At 43.4% G+C, this 16,082-nt stretch overlaps 1 protein-coding gene across 3 annotated transcripts; it reads left to right on the forward strand.

Annotated features, from left to right (window-relative positions):
- The first annotated feature begins 2,116 nt into the window (after positions 1-2,116).
- Positions 2,117-14,583, forward strand: LOC122868912 (globoside alpha-1,3-N-acetylgalactosaminyltransferase 1-like). Of its 3 annotated transcripts, XM_044181340.1 has the most exons (11): positions 2,117-2,238; positions 3,009-3,192; positions 3,407-3,439; positions 3,984-4,025; positions 5,649-5,702; positions 6,778-6,810; positions 6,916-7,050; positions 7,153-7,285; positions 9,511-9,706; positions 11,119-11,338; positions 11,416-14,583. In XM_044181340.1, exons 2-11 carry the CDS (start codon positions 3,134-3,136, stop codon positions 11,555-11,557), a joined length of 1,047 nt encoding a protein of 348 aa, XP_044037275.1. In that variant the 5' UTR covers positions 2,117-2,238; positions 3,009-3,133; the 3' UTR covers positions 11,558-14,583. The 3 variants fall into 3 exon arrangements, with proteins under 3 accessions (XP_044037275.1, XP_044037277.1, XP_044037276.1); XM_044181342.1 differs by lacking the exon at positions 5,649-5,702; XM_044181341.1 differs by lacking the exon at positions 3,984-4,025.
- The last annotated feature ends 1,499 nt before the right edge of the window (positions 14,584-16,082 follow it).

Below are 16,082 nucleotides of genomic sequence, written 5' to 3' on the forward strand. Positions count from 1 at the left end.
GAATCAGAGTCAGAGTCAGAATCAGAGTCAGATTCAGAATCAGAATCAGAGTCAGAATCAGAATCAGATCCAGAGTCAGAATCAGAGTCAGAGTCAGAATCAGAGTCAGATTCAGAATCAGATCCAGAGTCAGAATCAGAGTCAGAATCAGAGTCAGAATCAGAGTCAGAGTTTGATTCAGATTCAGTCAGATTCAGAATCAGAGTCAGAATCAGAATCAGAGTCAGAGTCAGAATCAGAGTCAGAATCAGAATCAGAGTCAGAATCCGAGTCAGAGTCAGAGTCAGAATCAGAGTCAGAGTCAGAATCAGAGTCAGAATCAGAATCAGAATCAGAGTCAGAATCCGAGTCAGAGTCAGAGTCAGAGTCAGAGTCAGAGTCAGAATCAGAATCAGAGTCAGAATCCGAGTCAGAGTCAGAGTCAGAATCAGAATCAGAGTCAGAATCAGAGTCAGAGTTTGATTCAGAGTCAGAGTCAGATTCAGAATCAGAGTCAGAATTAGAATCAGAGTCAGAGTCAGAATCAGAGTCAGAATCAGAGTCAGAGTCAGAATCAGTCAGAATCAGTCAGAGTCAGAATCAGAATCAGAGTCAGAATCAGAGTCAGAGTCAGAATCAGTCAGAGTCAGAATCAGAATCAGAATCAGAGTCAGAATCAGAGTCAGAGTCAGAATCAGAGTCAGATTCAGAATCAGAATCAGAATCAGTCAGAATCAGAATCAGAATCAGAGTCAGAAGCAGAGTCAGAGTCAGAATCAGAGTCAGAGTCAGAGTCAGAATCAGAGTCAGAATCAGAATCAGAGTCAGAATCAGAATCAGAGTCAGAGATACTCTTTGTTCTTTGTTCCAGCAGCTCGCTGTCACACAGGAACAGAAATATAACACAGTGTAATACAGGTGCGATAGATTAAGTACCAACTGGGTTTAAGTATAAAATAAAATAAGTGTGAAGTACAAAGTCGGTTTACCGGCTGATGATAATAATAATACAGTCTAAAGTCATAGTGCATGAGCTGTCAAGTTAAGTTTGGGATGGAGGGGGTCTCGGGGGATTTAAGGTGATTAAAACATGTGAGTGCTGTCTGTTGAACATTAATTATCAGCGGGTTTCTGCCTGATTCTGCTCCACATGTTGGTGGTTTTCTGTGTGAAAAGTATCTGCAGACTCCTGCTGGGTGTTTGTCCCGGCGGGTGCAGATCTGGTGACTGACTGGACCCCCGACTCGCCACCACACGGCGCAGCGGGCCGGACGACACTATCAGATGTTTTAAGACACACTTTAATTGGAATTTGAAAATGATTGTCTCTTAATTGCATTGAGAGCTCTTCAGCTGGTTCTTCGAGTGCGTTCACGGCCGTGTTGGACCTCGCTGACCCAGGTGTGACTCCTGACGTCTGGACCAGCCTGCCAACAAAAAAAACCCAAGTCCACGCTAACGGGCTAGCCGAACCTCGGAACCCCTCCCTGAATAATCCCGATGCTTCTGTTGCGGAGTGGCACCAGCGAGACAGGAGGGGGGTCAGGGCGAGGTGCAGGGAGCACAGGGTCCTAAGTTGAACAGAAAACAACATGGAGTCTTCATCATGATGATGGACAGGAACAATGTGCATGTGGAATTATGTCAAAGTATGAATAAATCTTCACCAGCCAAAGGCGGCGGGAAGACCGGCGGTCCCAAACGAAGGTTTCGGGTCCGTCTACGCAGACGGGTCTGCCACGCCTCCGTGGACGGAAAGGCAACAGCTTCCTGAGTCTCGTGCCAGCGGGGAATCCCCCCCGCCGACAGGAAGCTGAGGTGGAGTCGCTGAGCTCGACCCTCGCGAGTCTCACCCACAATGCACTGCAGAAAACACGTCCGTGGTCAGGGGGCAGCAATGGACTTAAAACCAGTTTCTTCTGATATTTCACTGGAAAGTGTCGTCTAACTAACTGCAGTTAATATTGACTCGGACTGTTGTTCCGCTTGTGTGATTTGTTTCTTCCCAACACCTGGAAACACCTGGAAACATCTGGAAACACCTGGAAACACCTGGAAACCCTGCTGCTGTGCAAGAGAACGTAAACCGGCGCGTCCCGTTTAAACCCCCGCTCCTCCCCCTCTCCTCCCCTCTCTCCTCCCCCGCGCTGAGCTACAACTGTTGCCGTTACTAGGGAGGCGCGAGCTGTTTGAGCAGACAGACCCGGAACACTTCCTGTTTCTGAGAACAGACGGTGAGCGCGCGCTAGGACAGACACGGTGAGTCTCTGATGTTTCATCGATTTTATGTCTCTCTTTGTTTCTCTGTGTCGGTACCGTCTCCGGGCCTGGTTCCGGTTGTCTCGTGGAGTTCGGTGGGTTGATTGACAGTCGGAGTCTGTTTGGGGCTCGCTCCTAAAGCGGAAATCAGCTCCATCCGACCGTCAGCTGTTGTTTAAAGATCAATAATCAGTTGCTGGTGACCGTTCGCTAGTGTGACGTCATACACCTGGACAGTGTCGGCAGGTGGAGGTGAGCTGCAAGTTTTAGTAAAGCAACAGACTTCAGATCAGCTGGTTCAGTTAGTTAGACACTAAGGTCACTCTAATAAAATACACCGTTTTCTCTATGAAGTCTGGTACAGAAACCTCCAGTCTCAGATCCTGGACCGTTTCACCCTCTGCATGTTGACGTGTGTTAGTGTCATACTGAGGGTGTTTTGATCAGTTATTGATCAGTGTGTGTCTCAGTGGACTTCCTGTCTGACCTGTTGTTTCTGCTGTGAGCTCTCTCTGACGTCACTCTGACACGTGCAGCTGAAATTTGAGATTAAAAACCTTGAAGAGGAAATATCAGCTGACATGGTTTTACCTGAACAAAGGACCGTTCTCATTAACTTTACACACTGTGTGTGTGTGTGTGTGTGTGTGTGTGTGTGTGTGTGTGTGTGAGAGTCCAGGTCTGTTTGAATCTGCTGATCCACAACAGACTGAACTGAACCAGGACCAGGACTAACAATGACTAACTACTTCCTACTTCTGTCTCTTCAGACCTGCTGGATCTCGAGCCGAGCAGAGTGCTGGATCCGGTTTCAGTGGATCCGGTCTCAGTCGATCTGGTTTAAGGATTCTTACCATGTGGATCAGGACTGTCCTGGTCTGACTGAGACTGTGAGATGCAGCTGTTAAACGGCAAAACTGTGACTGTGATCCTGCTGTTGGCTCTGCTGCTGTTGTGAGTTTACATACTAATACTGCTAATGCTAATACTGCTAATACTAATACTGCTAATGCTAATACTGCTAATGCTAATACTGCTAATGCTAATACTGCTAATACTAATACTGCTAAAGCTAATGCTAATACTACTAATACTGCTAATGTAGTCTGCCTGTCTGTCGGCATTATTGATGATGAATGATTGATTGTGTGTCTGTTTGAACCCACAGAGTGGTGTACTGGTACATCTTCCAGCCCTACAGGTAACACACACACACACACACACACACACACACACACACACACACACACACACACCGAAAATGTCCCAGTCGCAGGTGGCTTAACTGGGAACCAACGTTTGTCAGGTAGCAGGTAGCCTGATATATGAACGCTAGCTTAGCATCAGTTGGCCGCACCTGCAGTTAGCGGCTGATATTTAACTAGTTAGTGTTTAATGTCGTGAAGATGAAAGTGAACGAGGCGCAGTTTGAACGACTCCTGAACTCTAAAACTTCTCAACGACTGTATTTCTGTTTTAATAGTATGTTTATTGATTTTATGTTTATTGATTTTATTTTCCTTTTTATTGTGTTTTTAAATCTTTCGAAGCATTTCTTCCCCTGACGTGAAATAAATCACTTTCCAGGTAGCTTACTGAATTTAAATGGTTCCTCACTCGATTCGTTGTGAGTGATGTGGATTAAACGTGTCCTGTAAGAGTCTGGCGTCCTCACAAACACAGAGTGTGTGTGTGTGTGTGTGTGTGTGTGTGTGTGTGTGTGTGTGTGTGTGTGTGTGTTGCAGAGATGTTGTGTCCTTCACACAGGAAGAGACAACCGAAGGCAGGTCAGTAACACTAACTCCCTTCTGTGTCACTGTTTGCCCTGGGTGTGGACTGGTAGGCTTATCAGCTCAGGGACGGTCACCTGGTCACCCGGTCCCTTGGTCACCTGGTCACCTGAGCTCCTCCAGCTGGATTTAATGTATTGTTGTAAAATGCCACAGGTTCATTTCCATGCAATGAAAAACCGGTTCAGCATGAACTCAGACAGACTTCCAGTTTTAGGTCAGTGAAACTGAAGTAAACGCTGCTTCACTGTACTTTAATGCGAATACCTTGTCTGCTTCAGAGGACAGCCTGGCTGATCCCAGATCTGCCAGTGTCAGTTTGCAGGTGGCTGATGGAAGCATCAGTGCCGTCTGTTCCCAGAGAGCTCAACTTCCCAGCGCACAGAAACGGCGACGCGTTCGAATAACGCAAAGCGCCAGCTGACGAGAAGAGATTTAAAGAAACCGACAGAATATTTCACTCACACAAATCAAACATCGCATTACAGTTGGACTTCCTGAAAGAAACAAAATACGCAGTCAGATCAGCAGCAGCCGGCCGAGAGGAAGCACAGAGCAGTTTTCTGGATCAGGTCCTGGTCTGCAGGCGGTGTGATGTGTGTTCAGAGGAGTGGAGCGGGATAAAGAAGACGGATGAGGACGCAGCTCAGTCATGCTGCAGCCTTTCAGTCAACCATAAATCAACAGTGACTGAGGTCTGTGTTACACGGCGGCCTCTCCAGGTCCGAACTGGACTAACCTGAATGTAACCTGAAGTGAATCTCTTTGACGTTTGGTCAAAGCGAGACATCCGAAGACGTCCCGTTGGACTTTTTCACTATTTTCTGATGTTTTATAAACCAAACGATTAATCAATTAACTGAAAAGATAATCAAATCAATAGAACCTCCTATACATCATTAATAACAGTATATAAACGTGTAATAACAGACTATAATGCAGATATAAGAACATGTTTCATGTATCTTATTATTACATGATTATAACCTGATTACAGATTATTACATGTTTATAAACTGATTCTAAATGGTAACTGAAAGCTAGAGTGCAGGACTTTTACGTCTGAATGAACGTCCGTTACCTCCAGGCGCTTGTTGCCGGTTGGCTGCCGCACCGGTGATGATGTTCAGCGCCAGCCAGCATTGATCGCATTGTATCTGTAAACATACACGCCGATCGCCGCCTGTTATGTACCAACAGGGACATAAAAGAACAGAATAGATGTGTTTTCGTTACAGCAGGAGAAAATAAAGAAATGCAGACAAAAACATTTATTTTGAAAAATGTTCATATCAGCAGCAGCTGATTGGCCTTAATACTTCCTGTAGAAATGACTCGGCTGTGATGCTCCCGTGTTTTTAGAAAAGTCTCCAACCTGCATATTATAAAAATATAACATTTATACCGACACCGTTTACTGCAGTTTTGTCCAATCAGAGCGTCCCATTCGTCCACAAGAGTCTGTTTCCTGTGTGTGTCGTCAAGTCAATCAAGCTTCTTCTTCCTGGAAAACCTGAAATAAAAACCTTGAAAATGACAAACAGACCAGAACGTCATGAAAAATTTCTCCTGAATTATTAATTATTAATAAATAATGTGTGTGTGTGTGTGCGCGCACAGATGTACTGCTGATGTCATCGTCTCTGTGGATCACCCCTTCCACCTGGAGGACCAGTAAGTGCATTCATCTTCATCTAGTCTCAGTATTAACGCAAGGATCGCACATGTTTACAACCATGACTTTTCCCCAAAGAACTAAAACAAGCAGTTTTAAATTAACTTCAACTAAGATGACATTTTATTTAGGTGAAAAACATAATTTGAAGAAGTGAGCAACATGCTGTCAGGTTTACGAGTTTATCGTTTTCACAGCAGTCAGAAATATTGACCGTCAGAGCAAAGATGTAAAGATTTGTCATTTTAGCTCAATGCCAGACGGGTGGTTTTCTGTTCAGACTGCGTCGACATGAACCTACATTTTAAAACACTGTTTTCGTGTGAAAGCAACTTGCGTCCAGGGTTTTCAGTAGAGACGTCATGAACACGGCGTTATCCTTCAAATTAAACTCCTCAGTAGGGATTCTGGGTAATGAAGTCCTCAACATTTGAGTGACATTTGGGTCCCGAAAGTCTTGATCCTCCTCCAACACTTTGTTCCGGTGCAGGAGATCCTGCAATCTCCTTCCTGCTCTCCAGAGGATGAAAGTTTAGCTCCACAACGGTTCAGACTCTAAGAGTAGTTAAAGGTCCAGTGTGGAGGATTTAGCGGCATCTAGCGGTGAAATTACAGTTTGCAGCCGTTTGAACACCGCTCGCCTCGCCCTCCCCTTCCAGGTGTGCAGGAGAAACTACGGCGGCCGCGAAACTCACAAAAAACATGAAAGGCCCTCTGTAGAGCCGGTGTTTGGTTTGTCCGTTCTGGGCTCCTGTAGAAACATGGCGGAGCAACATGGCGGCCTCCGTGGAAGGGGACCCGCTCCCTCTGTAGATATAAAGGCTGATTCTAAGCTAACGAAAACACAGCGATTCTTATTTTCAGGTGATTAAACACTGATGAAAACATACTTATGAATATTATATTCCATTTCTGCCAGTAGCTTCTCCTAAATGTTCCACACTGGACCTTGAAATTGTCAGGATGGTGTTTGTTCATTTTGTGGCTGTAATGAACATTGCAGCCTCCACTGACACCAGCAGTTCAGACTGTTGTTCTGGTTGTGTTCTGATGAGGAAACTGTGTGTGTTTCAGTCTGCAGTACAAACAGCCCAGCATCGTGCAGGGGTGAGTATCATTCACTGTTGTTCCTCGTGGTCGTGGTGTTTGCGTGTCTCGACACTGTAGTTGTTGTTTGTTTCTTAATGATGAAGTTTATGTCTTTAAACGTAGTCGTACCGACGTGGTGACGGTGACGCCGTGGTTGGCTCCGGTTGTCTGGGAGGGAAGCTTTAACCCGGTTCTACTTGACAGCATCTACAAACATAAGAACATCAGCATCGCAGCCACCGTGTTTGCTGTTGGAAAGTAAGCATGAAATCACAACCCTGTGGTTTCCACGCTATCCTGAACGCAGCGTTTCTGGTTTGACCTTTGACCTAGAGGTGACCCTTGTGACCTTCTGCACAGGTACATCATGTTCCTGAAAAAGTTCCTGGAGACGGCAGAGCAGCACTTCTTCGTTGGTTTCAAGGTGCACTTTTACGTGTTCACTGACCGGCCTAACGAGGTGCCCCAAGTCAAAATGGCCGCCGGCAGACAGGTAAACAGACAATGCAAATGAAAAGATGGTGTTGCCAAACGGCTGGTTCAACAGATTCGTTATGAATAAAAGCAGGTTTTTCCTGCATAGGGACATTTTCGGCGCCTCCCCAAAGAGGTTTAAGCCAGCGCCAAAGGAAAATCGCCAGCACTGATAAGATTTGAGAATAAAAATAATTCAAATCCTGTTGACTGAACTGTTGAACAAGCAGAACATTAACTTAAATACGACGTCTTAGACTTCCAGCAGTCTCATCCAGAGCCCCTATATTTTACCACACATGCGGCTGGAGCTGGAATCCAGCTAAGCTGCAGTGTTTTGACTGGGCCATTAGCGCTGTGAAGCTAGCGCTAATGGGAGAGGACTTCCTGTGATTTCTCATAAAATAAAAGCTGTTTTTTTGCACCCCTTGCCTAAACCAGAGTATTTCCAGTAGGTGAGAACGCGTCTGACAGACAAATAAAAATAAAAAGTCCCTGTTTTGCGTTATTCAGTTCAGTTTTATTTATATAGCGCTAATTCCTAACAGAAGTTATCTCATTGCACTTTTCCTATAGAGCAGGTCTAGACACCATGACAACTCAGAGTTCAGACCAGGAGGCAGAGTTGCAGTCCTGCACGCTTCTCTGTGCTTCCAGAACAGTTTCCCACCCAAAACTCCTCAGTGACGGCGTCTGCCCCCCGACCACTTAAATTAATAAAATCTAAAGTTAACAGAAGAGCAGTTTTACATAAAAACCTAAACAAAAACGCTGAAATAGCACAACAAAACAGGAGAATTAAATGTGGACTCTTAAACATCAGATCTCTGTCATCTAAAGCTGTACTAGTGAACGATTTAATATCAGATTATCATATTGACTTATTCTGTCTCACTGAAACCTGGCTGGGTCATGAAGAATATGTTGCCTAAATGAATCCACTCCGCCCAGTCATATTAATACTCACATTCCTCGAGGCACCGGCCGAGGAGGTGGAGCTGCAGCCATCTTTGACTCAAGCCTATTAATCAACCCTAAACCTAAACTAAACTATAACTCATTCGAAAGCCTTGTTCTTAGTCTTTCTCACCCGACCTGGAAAACACGACAGCCAATTCTATTTGTTATAGTCTACCGCGCTCCTGGTCCTTATTCTGAGTTTCTGTCTGAATTCTCAGAGTTTTTATCAAGTTTAGTCCTTAAAACAGATAAAGTAATTATTGCAGGTGATTTCAATATTCATGTGGACGTTGATAATGAGCCTTAGTACTGCGTTTATCTCATTATTAGATTCAGTTGGCTTCTGTCAGAGTGTACATGAAGCCACTCACTGTTTTAACCACACCCTCGACCTTGTTCTGGTATATGGCGTTGAAACTGAACATTTAATAGTCTTTCAACAGAATCCTTCATTATCTGACCATTATTTAATAAGTTTTGAACTGCTATTACTGGACTACACACCATTAGGCAAACACTCCTACTCTAGATGTCTGTCTGATATTGCTGTGGTTAGATTCAAGGAAGTGATCTGCATTTAATTCAATGCTAAGTCTCAGTATAACAGAGGACTCCTATGCAAATCGCTGCCCCTCCGAAACTGACCATCTGCGAACAACACTTGATTCTATCGCTCCTCTAAAAAAGAAGATAATAAAACAAAGAAGGTTAGCTCCATGGTATAACCCCCAAACCTGCAAATTAAAGCAAACATCACAAAAACTTGAAAGGAAATGGCGTTCGAACAACCTGGAAGAATCTCGTTTAGTCTGGCAAGATAGTCTTAAAACATACAGGAAGGCCCTCCGTAATGCCAGAGCAGCTTACTACTCATCATTAATAGAGGAAAATAAGAACAACCCCAGGTTTCTTTTCAGCACTGTAGTCAGGCTGACCGAGAGTCACACCCTTGTGTGTGTTGCATTTTACTGCTGTAGATTTTTAAGGTTGAGCTCATTTTAACTACTTTATATACTGTTGAGTAGTTTAATCTACAGCAATGCATCATGGTCTATAAGATCATCATATGTTTGTACTATTTGAGAATTTACAGTATGTTATTCTAGAGAAAATGTGTATGTCGAGATATATATCGTATATCGCAGCATATTAGTCTGAAAATATCAAGATATCATTTATAAGCCATATCGCCCAGCCCTAACTGTACGCAGACTGTTTTTGCAGTTATAACAGTTCTTCTGGATGTTTAATATCCAATTACTCCTCTTCCTCGTCCCCCTCCAGCTGACAGTCAGTTCGGTGCCGAGCTCGAAACGTTGGCAGGAGATCTCTGCTCGAAGGATGGAGCTCATTCAGACGCTGATAGAGGAGAAGCTGCGTAACCACGCCGACTACATCTTCTGTCTGGACGTCGACTCTCAGTTCCATGGCCGCTGGGGGACCGAGTCACTGGGCGGACTGGTGGCTGTGATACATCCAGGTCAGTAAACGATACCGGCCCTCCGGCACCAAACTCCACCGTCCTCATCCAGTCGGATGTTCAGCAGAATCTCGTATACATGAAGCACCCTCAGTGTGTTTGCAGCCACCTTCTGGTGTCGTATCACTATGACTGTATTAAATAAATATTATCAAATGTTATCAGTAGTTTACAGCGTCTGTAAGATATTTGTCAGTGACCAGTTAACACTTCAAACATTTTAAGAAAGCTCACAGGAAACTAGAGCGAACTCGATATATAGTAGTGTCGGAAAAAACAAGTCTCCCCAACAAGTCCTGCTAATGCTAATGCTAATGCAAAGTCCTGGGGAAGGCTGCCCACGACGCTACAGTGTTGTAGTTGTTTTATTCTCTCACTGAAAATGTTCACCTCATTGTCAAAAGATCAATAGAGGAAAGGATCGTCCTCATAAAATAGTCTTGCCGTCATTACCTCAAAGGCTGCTCTCACAATGTAGGTTACTGCTTCTACTGCATGCTGCTGATATTTGTTTTTATTTTGAAAAATAAAATAAAAGCAAATAGTCTGTTGGGACTCTGAAGATACTGACTCAGCAACCCAAACCAGCATCTGGATATCTACAATTATGCTTCTCAGTAAAAAGCTCTAGTGTTATTTAACATTTGACTTATTCTTAATTGCCCTAAGTTTGTGATTGTCCAAACATTGATTAAATAAATAATGTTAATTAAAAAAATACCTGATTAATTATTTGGTCTATAAAATTTTAGAGAATTGTAAAAATAACAATCACGTTTTCTTAAAGCCCAAGATGATGTCCGGCAAACAGTCCAAAACCAAAATATATTCAGTTTTCTATAACGTAAGACAGAAAAGAAGAAAATCCTCACAACGATTATCCAAATAGTTCTGATTATTTATTATCAACTAATGCAGCTCTGATCACCAGCTCACACATGAAGTTACTAATCTACTCTTCAGAAGTGTCGGCATCTCTGAGATTTTAGTGGTTTTCATGTCTTAGCAGCTTCTAAACGTGTGTGGGTGGTGAGCAGTGTGAAGTGGTCAATGTAGTTCGCACATCGCGTCTTCCAATGGCGACTAAAGTCAAAGCGGGTGTCGGATTACAGAAAGTTACCTGCCGTGATTGTCAGCCTGTAATGAGGACCTTCTGTTTTTAGAAGGACATCTTTGTATGTTCTGGCACTTTGTTCTAAGCTTCTGAAAAAGTCCTAGTTTTGACTCTGTTCTTTGAGTTTATCACTAACTGTTGAATGTTTCTGTTGTTTTGAAATGAGGTATAAAGTTTGGCTCCATCAGGACCATACTACTCTACCTGTCAGGTGGACTTTGGGTTGTTACATTGTGGATCAGGCTATTTGTGATCTCACCTTATATTTGGGTGTGTTCCTTCCTTCCTGTGTCTGCAGGTTACTACAGGGACGACCGCAGCAAGTTCCCTTATGAGCGCAGGCCCAAGTCCAAAGCCTACGTGGCTCCTGGGGAGGGGGACTTCTACTACTGTGGGGGGGCGTTTGGAGGCCTCCTGCAGGAAGTATACCTGCTCGCCAGTACCTGTCGCTCCAACTTCCAGGCTGATACCAAGGAAGGCATCGAGGCTGCCTGGCAGGAGGAGAGTCACCTGAACAGGTAGGCGGAGTCACCTGAATAGGTGTTGACCCTTGTTGTATTTCTGATAACTGTACATCCTGCTCCTGTGTGTTCAGGTACATGTGGATCAACAAGCCCAGTAAGGTGCTGTCACCTGAGTACCTGTGGCAGGACTTCAAACCCAGAAACCCAGAGATTCACATCATCAGGTTCTCTGGTGTCGTCAAGAACTACGCTGAGATCCGACCCAACGTCTGAGAGTCCAGACTGAACTGTTCTGGCCTGGACTGAAAGAGCTGAAACACCAAAGTCATGGTTTGGATAAGCCTGGCTAAAGCCCCGCACACCTCTGGAACTGGTTCACACCTGTCTTTAACACCTGAGGCTTACCCACAGTCCACCTCTTCACCTGACTTGTGGCTGTCAGTCCGAAGCTTAACAGCTAAAAGAACTTTAGTAGAAATCAGAATCAGAAATCCTTTATTGATCCCCGAGGGGAAACTCTTTTGATACAGCTGCTCGCTCTCACGTCAATGCACACAAAGCACTAAATGTAGAAAAAGAAAGAAGCACTTTCTGTCGTTACACGGTGTCATGACCCGATCCGTCCCCCTTCCAGAATCAGGACCTTTAGCTAATGGTGCATCACCTCTACTGAGCATGTGCAACTCTCGTTTAGCTCACAAAAACAGGCTGTCGACACCAGATTAGTTTTAGAGACGTTTTTCAGTCGTCCGTCTCAACTCAGTTTTAATCTTTACAGCTGTCTCCACCGCCCGCATCACCACCTGCGTTTTACCTGCGAGCAGAAGCTTGTGTCTGTTTTCTTACAACTTACTCAATTAACTATGAAACTCAGGTGACCTACACTCATGACTGTGCCTGAATGCATCCTGTGTAGCTGATGCATGACTGAAGCTTTCTCTACACACCTGGTGTAGACAAGATACTAAACACAACCAAGCTGGTAATGAGGATAGTGTTAGCAGGCTAACAACAAATACCCATTAGGAACAAAGAGGGCTAGTTACGGTAACAATACCTGGCCAGTGCTAACTGTTGTCATCTCTCAGCATCACGTACAAAAGCTACAAGCTGCATTCCCCAAACCCTGTTCTACACAGCCAAAACACAGTAACTACATTTTTGATCAACACTGTTGTCGCAGCGTGTGCAGGGTCGTCTTCCTGCAGAGCTCCAGTGGTGACTGAGCAGAGGTTCAGTCTGGTGGATTTACTCAGTCGTCAGGTCTCTGCTCCTTCCTCGCTGTCACTAAAACATCTTTCTGTTGGTTTGTCTTCAGCTTTAGTCCTTAAACACCTTGTTAGCAGCAGCGTTCAGTCCTGTAGTTGTTTACATTAGAGTCACTGATTAGATTTAAACAAACATCATTATCTTTTTAGCAAACTTCCCATCATGCACTGTGTTTGAGTTCACTGTTGACATTTTTCCAAGGGTGTAATTTCCACTGACAGTCTGTCACATCCTGTGACCGGTGGAGGTTTTTGGGTTGCATTCAGTCTGAGATAAAGACTGCAGAACTACTGTGTGTGTGTGTGTGTGTGTGTACATACATACATATATATTTTAATCTTTTATTTTTTTCTTAATATTAAATAAATAAATATGCCTATGAAATATATCCTGAAATAAATTTGGAATTAAATATATAAATGAGTCAATATAGGTTTTATTTCAAAAAGGATATTTTTCAAAGGACTATTTTTATTTATTTCATAATGCCACATTTATTTATTTAATGGTCCATCATAAGTGTCGTTCCATTTGTCAGGAAGCTGAGGTGGAGTCGCTGAGCTCGACCCTCGCGAGTCTCACCCACAATGCACTGCAGAAAACACGTCCGTGGTCAGGGGGCAGCAATGGACTTAAAACCAGTTCCTTCAGAAAATCTCACTGACAGCTTGATATTTCACTGGAAAGTGTCGTCTAACTAACTGCAGTTAATATTGACTTGAACTGTTGTTCCGCTTGTGTGATTTCTTTCTTCCCAACACCTGGAAACATCTGGAAACACCTGGAAACACCTGGAAACCCTGCTGCTGTGTAAGAGAACATAAACCCGCAGCAGCAACACTTCTGCTCATGATGCACATCACTAACAGAAAGGACTGAAACCGATCAGCTGCTTCCAAAGTGCCGCCGGTGCCTTGAACACCCTGTTGTGTACACAAGTGCACTGCCTTTTAAATACGGCGGGGTTCATATACGCATCGCTGTGATTGGGTAACACCTGTTGCACACGGTTTTGCAGAAACATGGGCTGTATTCGAAACCGCCTCCTATACTAGCAGTACGTACTGATTTGTCCAGAATGTAGCTTGAAACAAATTTACAGTATGCCAAAAATACCCGGATGTCGTACTGAAAAAATATCCAGTATGCATCAGACCAGTCTACCTCGCGTACTGTGTCCCACAATGCAAAGCGCTGGAAATGAAATCTTTATTGAATCAGGCAGTCGCCCCGCGTCAGCGCTGCACAAGCAGGAGTATAACTGCTCTGTCCCTGATAACAAAAAATACAACGTTAGATTTAGGTTCTGTATGTCGTGTTATTTTCTTATTGACAGCTCGCTCAGGTTAGCGTTGCTGTCTTCGTGATATCAAACGTTATCTTAGCAGGCTTGACTTAAACGTTACGGCTTTGTTATGGGGAATGTTAGTAGGACAAATGTAGTGATGCATTCGTTACAGATTACAGGTTCTCCTTACACAAGATTAAATTTAAAAACAAATGTTATAAGTGGTATTTACATTTATATTCCTCCTACTGTTTACTTCCGCTTTCCAAAACTGGAAACCGGAAACCTGGCCTAGCATACTGCAAAACAAATCGAGCAATTTCATACTGCTACTGCACACTGCTGGTTTTCTTCTCACAGCTCTTTCTGAGCTGCTTCCTGTCGGCATCAAAATACAAGTCCATGCTCACTCAGGTGAATCAGTCACCTGTCAGTCCTTATTAATCAATCACTGGAATATATTTGCAATATAACACGGTCACTGAGAGTTCTGGATTCTAGGTGGAGACAGAAGTCCTGTCCTGTTCACCATTTATATCAATGAAATTGTCGCTTCCCTGTATGGTTGCCAAATTCATCTGTACGTGGACAATACTATTTTGTACTGTATTGCTGATTATGTTCAATTAGCTGTTGAGAACCTGCAACTCCCCTTTCATGCATTGCAACATCCGCTTATTAATCTTAAGCTGGTACTTAACGCAAATAAAATGAATTTCATGGTTTTCTCAAGATCCAAAAACATAGACTACTGCAATCTGCATATCTCAACTGTCCATGGTTAAAATATTGCAAAGGTTACAGAATACAAGTATCTTGGCATGTGGCTTGATGACAAATTTACATTTAAACACCACATCAGTAACCTTTTTAGCAAACTACTATGACAAACGATCGACTTTTTATACATTAACAAAGCCAGCTTTCCTCTGATTTGGAGGAAGAGGACTGTTGAATCAACTCTCCTATCAGTTCTGGACTGAGGGGATGTCATTTACAGATATGCAGCTGCCTCCTTAGGCAGCTCCATAATTATACACTTACACACCAAAGGCAATTTACACACCAAAGGCAATTTAGGGTTTTTGTCCAAGGACACTTGTACATGTGGGCTGGGGGTAACCAGGATCGAACCGCCAACCTTCCGATTGGTGGACGACCCACTCTACCACCAAGCCACAGCCTCCACAGCTGTTTTGCGACTGTGGGGTTGTTTTGTGAATGTCTTTTAAATATATGACTATTTTGGTTTTTCGCTAAAATCATGTTTGTGGTGTTCTTGTTGTGATCATTCAGTGGTAGGGTGTACATGTTGATTGTGTGCATACTTTGAGAGGTTTGATTTAAACATTTAAAAGTTAGTCACGGAGTTCCACAAGGTTCTGTGCTTGGACCGATTCTATTCCCCTTATATATGCTTCCTTTAGGCAGTATTATTAGGAAACACTCCATAAACTTTCATTGTTATGCAGATGATACCCAATTATATCTATCGATCAAGCCAGATGAAACTAACCAGTTAACTAAACTTCAGGCATGTCTTAAGGACATAAAGACCTGGATGACCTGCAACTTTCTGATGTTAAACTCAGACAAAACTGAAGGATGCAGTGTTGGATGCAGGGTTAACTTGTGGTTCCTAGAGTCTCCAAAAGTAGAACGGGAGCCAGAGCCTTCAGTTATCAGGCTCCTCTCCTGTGGAACCAGGTCCCAGTAATACTGACATTATTATTCCTATAGCTGTCATTCCTATTATTACTAATTTAGTAATATTAACACTACAATTAATTCTACTATTTAAAAATTCTAGGTGGTATTTGCATTGTGCCCCCCCCCCCTATTAGACAGTGACAGTGGAGATAAAGATCGAGAGGTATATTATATGCTATGCACCTGTAAGCTGTTTTCAGGGAGTTGCTGGATAACTTCTGGTTGGTTTGGAGGGATTGTTTTGGTCAGAATTCAGTTACTGCATAATTTAGGAAGTGGTTGTTAACAGTTACTAAAAAGTCTCTATAAAAAGTTCCCACTGCTGTGAATAAACTCATCATGTTACAACATGCAGTAACATAAAAACACACAATAACAGTATCAGATTACTGTTAGATTAGGATGTGTGACACATAGTTTACTCAACCAATCAGTGATTTATTCAAAGCAGATTGCCTTCATGTTTTCACCTGCTGCCGACACACAGCAGCAGGAACTTCTCCTCGGGTTTTTTTTCTGAACACAGGAGAT

The sequence above is a fragment of the Siniperca chuatsi genome, linkage group LG21 (genome assembly GCF_020085105.1).
Source record: "Siniperca chuatsi isolate FFG_IHB_CAS linkage group LG21, ASM2008510v1, whole genome shotgun sequence".
Classification (NCBI taxonomy): Eukaryota; Metazoa; Chordata; class Actinopteri; order Centrarchiformes; family Sinipercidae; genus Siniperca; species Siniperca chuatsi.